Source organism: Brassica napus, chromosome C5 (genome assembly GCF_020379485.1).
Source record: "Brassica napus cultivar Da-Ae chromosome C5, Da-Ae, whole genome shotgun sequence".
NCBI classification, from domain to species: Eukaryota; Viridiplantae; Streptophyta; class Magnoliopsida; order Brassicales; family Brassicaceae; genus Brassica; species Brassica napus.
This window is the reverse complement of record NC_063448.1, coordinates 47,178,387-47,183,945: the sequence shown is the minus strand read 5'-3', so window position 1 is coordinate 47,183,945 and position 5,559 is coordinate 47,178,387. Positions and strand designations below refer to the sequence as shown.

At 33.0% G+C, this 5,559-nt stretch overlaps 1 protein-coding gene across 1 annotated transcript; it reads left to right on the top strand.

Moving 5' to 3' along the window:
- Positions 1 to 2,170: 2,170 nt before the first annotated feature.
- LOC106401632 (probable polygalacturonase) lies at positions 2,171 to 5,301 on the top strand. The gene is made up of 5 exons (XM_013842173.3): positions 2,171 to 2,688; positions 3,395 to 3,712; positions 3,792 to 3,912; positions 3,981 to 4,226; positions 4,378 to 5,301. The coding sequence occupies exons 1-5, from the start codon at positions 2,677 to 2,679 to the stop codon at positions 5,046 to 5,048; spliced, it is 1,368 nt and encodes a 455-aa protein (XP_013697627.2). The 5' UTR covers positions 2,171 to 2,676; the 3' UTR covers positions 5,049 to 5,301.
- The last annotated feature ends 258 nt before the right edge of the window (positions 5,302 to 5,559 follow it).

Here is a 5,559-nt window from a genome sequence, read left to right as displayed (position 1 = left end):
TTTTAATACGTGTTTATGTTAATATATATTTCATATCGTTTAAATTAAACGATATACATCATATGAAAATACATACTTATATTTTGATATATACGTTGAACATATATTGAAAAGTTTATATTTTAATTTTGAAATCTTCATTGTTTTTTAAATAATTATAAATTATTGAAACCACTAAACATTCCACACTAAAAAAAAATCATTGGGGTAAAATTTTATCACACAAATATGCAAATAATCATAAGATCATATAAGTAGAAACCTTATTTAATAAATATCCATATTAAAAGTATACTATATATCTAGGTTAATATCATTTTAATTTAATTATATATCATATACGATAGATAAGATTGATTGTTTTGATTTATTTACCCTAAAAAAATTGCGAATAGACAAGAGCGATCGTTTGATTTATATGGGCACGCCAATTTATTACATAATAGTAACTGTTTTCTTAGTTATTTAATATATAATTATTATTTTATTATTTCATAATACGCAGAAAAACATAATATAAGTAATAAATATAAAATATTTATTATGTTCAAGGAGCGGATCTTAACCTAAGTATGTATCTATTTAATAATTTTAAATCTGAAACATTTTCTAAATATCAAACTAAAACAAAATAACGAAATGGGAATAAACTCAAAAATCAATATTTATTTCGAGCAATAACCAAAATGAAAAAAACGACACAAAATTAGAAAATATTGAAGATATTTACGATATTTACGATTGACACGTGAACATAAACTTCTTATAACCATAATTAACTTTTAAATTGCTAAATCATGATATAAAACCGAACTCTTATATTTTCATTGTAATCTAATAGTAGGTCTGCGATTTTTCGGCCTAAATGTTAGGTTCTTATGCGATAAATGATTTTTTGACCTAAAATATTTTTAAAATGGAATGAGCTCATTAGTGAACAAATTATATAATTAACAAAAAAAAATTAAGGGCCAAGAATATTTATTCGATTAAGAATATAAATTTTATTTTTATATACGATATTTTTTAAATAATTTTTATATAAATTCGTCATGCGCAAGGCAAGGCAAGGCAATGCGAATGTAGTAACCTTTGTAAAACTAGATTAACAAGGTTTCGTATCTTGGTTGTAAACTAGTACTATTATATACTACGACTTCCTAATCCTTTATTACATGAACCAGCTTGCCAAATTATACTTATTTCAGTTGCCGTCTCTAATACAAAAATATACTTAATTTCTTATTTTTCTAAACAGTAAATCCAGACGGTTGTTTGCTCAAATCAAAACAGACCACATGAACTCCATGTGTCATTTTAACACATCATATACTTCTTCTTCTCTCCTCTTGTCTCTCTCCTTCTGATTAAATAATACTCTATTTATATTTATTTAATTTAAATTTTTGTTTATTTCAGTATTAACTATTCACACTTCATATTTTATCAAAGTCAAATAACATCAAAATTTTAAAAATATAAAAACTGAAACTGAAACATCAATCATTTAAATTGATAGAGAATATATTTTAATAATATTTTGAGAAAAAAAACTACTTAGAACATCTCCTTCAGCATCACTCTATTTTTCTAATTCCAAAATATAATTTGGATTATTTTTTTGAATTCTACTATATTTTTCCATAATAGAGAGAAATAAAATTATTCTAAAATCAGAAAATAAATTTAATCATAATCATTACTCTCTTTTAAACTATAAATTGGAATAAGGTTTGAGTGAAATTCAACTACAATATAGATTTGCTCTATTTTGGAAAAGTATATGAAAATGTTAGTAACATCTAAATTTACTTATTTTCTTATCAATTACTTGGTATTTTTCAAAAAAAAATCGTTAAATAAATCACAGTACGTATTCGTTATTTTAGTTTCTTAGCATTTAATAATGTGTATAGGTAGAGCAGAATCAAGACAAAACCAGTAATGTTTATAGACAATTGTACTAGCAATTCTTACTTTTCAACTAGTTTTAGACTTAAAATAGCCATTCAAAATGTAGAATAGTAGTGTCGGCAAGATATGCTGCTCCAATCGTTCAAGACAAAAAAAAAAAATACTCATCACTAGAAAATTTATGTAATTTACATAAGAAATTAGTTTAAATTATAATTATATAATAACGATTGGATTAGCTTCTTCTTATTTGGGCATGGATTGAACACGCTAGTAGAAGTGTCTTTTAGAATTTAGATCAACTGTAGTTGTAATTCCAAAGCTATATACAGTATCTTGGTTTGCTTTTTTTCTTTTGTTGTTGTTTCCTGACTCCCACATCTTAATTTGAATTTCTGGATCCTAAAAATTATAAATATAACAGTCATTCATGTATGTTATAACATTAATTAAATTTTACTTTAGGGGAAGAAGGCCGAAATATCAGTCCATGATTTTGGTGAATTATATTGTCTGGTCCTTTTATGTAAATATTAATGTTAAATACTCGGATCAATAACACTAATAAATGATTTATTATTATTACTAATATTGATTTGATAGCAATTCCAACAAACAGTGCGGTTAAACACATGTAAGTGCTTGGCTTCGGACTCTCTCTTGCTTCCTTCTCCTCTCATCTTCTCTGCTCTATTTTTTTGTTGGGTTCTGTCCTCGCCGAGACTTTTCTCCTTTCCTCAGGAACTTTAAGTTTCTGAGTTCATGAAGATGCCAGTAAGTACGTTTCTCCCTTTTCTTGTTGTCTTTTTTTTTTTTTTAAATTGAAACTCTTTTGCTTTTGTTTTAATTGTCCATCATCTCCAATTCCAAAAGTATGAATTTTTGCAGACGAATCTCTTACGGGTTGTACTTCAATCCTATGATTCTATCACTTGTCTCTATGAATCTTGGTTGTTTTTCTCCAACTCCAGCAAATGAAATTTAAATACTTTCTGAGCTTTTCTTCTTTCAGCAGAGCGAAATCTGGAAGCCTGTCTAGATTTTTCGATTTATTTCCTCTGTTTTCTACTAACTTGTTCTGTTTTCACCTGCTTGGATCTTCATATGAGTGATTTTCTGATTGATGCTTCTGTTTGTTTATATAGTTGCAAGTTTATGATCCTATTTTCCAAGAGAATTACATCTGATTTTCGCCATCAAATACTGATCAGAGAAGTTTAGTTTTTCTCGGAACTTCCTATGTTGTTGACACCAAGAAAGGAATAGAGTTCATGTTTTACATTCTTAGGATTATTTTTCTTACTTTCCCGGAATTTTCTCTAGACAAAACGTTTTTATTTGTCTCCCGTCACATAAAATTCTCGTTATTCAGCATCACATGAATCACATCCATGTTTTGCTAACATTTATTTGACAGTTTTCATCACTTTTCGATATTAATCAAAATTGTAAGCTGATTATCTCAAGTTGTATAATGCAGGTGGCATTGGTCTGGCTACTGGCATTCACCAATCTATTATTGATCAAAGTAGAAAGCAATAATGCCGTATGCAAGAAGACTTTCAATTTAGACCCTAGACCTCACAGCGTCTCCATCCTCGAGTTTGGAGCGGTTGGAGACGGCAAGTCCCTCAACACGATTGCTTTCCAAAACGCTATTTTCTACCTCAAGTCCTTTGCGGATAAAGGCGGTGCTCAGCTTTATGTTCCACCTGGGAAATGGCTCACCGGAAGCTTCAATCTCACTAGCCATCTCACACTCTTTTTAGAGAAAGGAGCTACCATTCTTGCTTCACCGGTATGAAGAGTGTTTAGCTTTAGCTTCTTTTGTTGGTTATAGTGGTGACATTGTTTCTATTTGTTCCTAACGTGGTTAGGATCCATCGCATTGGGACATTGTCAGTCCTCTACCGTCATATGGTCGTGGAATTGAACTTCCGGGGAAACGGTACAGAAGTTTGATCAACGGAGACAATCTACTAGACGTAGTCATCACTGGTAAATCACAATCATTACCTATTATTTGACTTGACGACATTGATACTTTAACTTTTTATATATGGCAGGTGATAACGGGACATTTGATGGTCAAGGTGCGGCCTGGTGGAAGTGGCTAGAGTCAGGAACTTTGAACTATAGCCGACCTCATATCATCGAATTCGTCTCATCCAAAAACATCCTTATATCGAACCTAACCTTCTTAAACGCACCATCCGTCAACATTCACCCTGTTTATTGCAGTCACGTTCATATCAAAAAAGTTTTGATCGAAACAAGCGTTGATTCTCCCTACGTTCTTGGAGTTGTCCCAGGTAAAAATCACTTCGGTCTGGAAGATTTACTAGTTTCGGCCTCGAACATCATGATATTCAAATAATAATAATAATAATATTCTTTTTATTTGCTAAAAAATAATAACAAAATTCACTAGCTAAGTTATTTTATTTTATTTTTTTCTTTCAGATTCTTCGGACAATGTTTGTATCGAGGACTCAACGATCAACGTTGGACACGACACGGTCTCTCTCAAAAGTGGTTGGGACCAATACGGCATAAACTACGGCCGTCCAACCACCACCGTTCACATCCGTAACCTCGTCTTAAAATCTCCCACCGGCGCCGGAATCTCCTTCGGGAGCGAGATGTCAAGCGGAATCTCCGACATCACCGTGGAGCGTCTCACCATACACAGCTCACGCGTAGGCGTCGCGTTCAGAACCACCAGAGGCAGAGGAGGGTATATCCGTAATATCACAATCTCCGGCGTTGTTCTCTCCGGTGTAGACACAGCCATCGTGGCCGACGGACACACCGGGGCGCACGCGGATGATAAATACGACCGGGACGCGCTCCCGGTCGTGACGCGTATCGTCCTGAGGAATTTCACCGGAGATGGTATAGGATTGGCTGGGAACTTCACCGGTATCGGAGAGTCTCCGTTCACGTCGATATGTCTAAAGGATATTCATTTACAAACGAGTTCAGAATCTTGGTTATGCTCCAACGTCTCTGGTTACGCGGAGGACGTTTCGCCGGAGCCTTGTAAAGAGCTCGTGAGTTTTCCCTCGTCGTGTTTAGCCGGTGGAAGGATATACGGCGGAGAAACGGCGGCAGAGTCGTACTACAGCTGGTAATGCTAGTAAATTCAATAAATGGTGATGAAGAAAAGAGTGGTGGTGGTGGTGGAGTTTGGTTTATGATACGATTGAATTTTCAATTTTTTTTGGTCAGTGAAGTCATAAAATTTGTTGTCAGAGCGAGCGAGAACGTGAGTATCAAGAAACAGAGTATATGTTGTATTATTTATGTACAGCTTCCCATTTCTTCATTCATGTTGTAAGATATAATTCATCTTTCTTTCTTGTTCTATCAAAGAATTGTGAAAAAGTGAGAATATCCAGATTTGACCAATGCAGTAACGTAGCAGTTAAAGAGAATGGTACTAATCTATTAGGGCTAACAATGAATCACCGATTCGTATTTGTAGTATTAGCTTCTCATTATATTCAGAAGTGAAGACAATCTAAAATAGTATTAGCTTGTCAGACTGTTATAGTAGTACTTAAATTTGGTCAATCATAATAGTGTTTGTGTCCGAGCCTTTTGTCCGTGTAGTAACTCATGTCTTTCTGGCTTTTAGACTTA

Bases quoted from the DNA above. Each gene is read 5' to 3' on its own strand.
- LOC106401632 (XM_013842173.3), top strand. The intron at 3,713-3,791 runs GTATGAAGAGTG...TAACGTGGTTAG, and splicing joins CTACCATTCTTGCTTCACCG to GATCCATCGCATTGGGACAT. The intron at 3,913-3,980 runs GTAAATCACAAT...TATATATGGCAG, and splicing joins ACTAGACGTAGTCATCACTG to GTGATAACGGGACATTTGAT.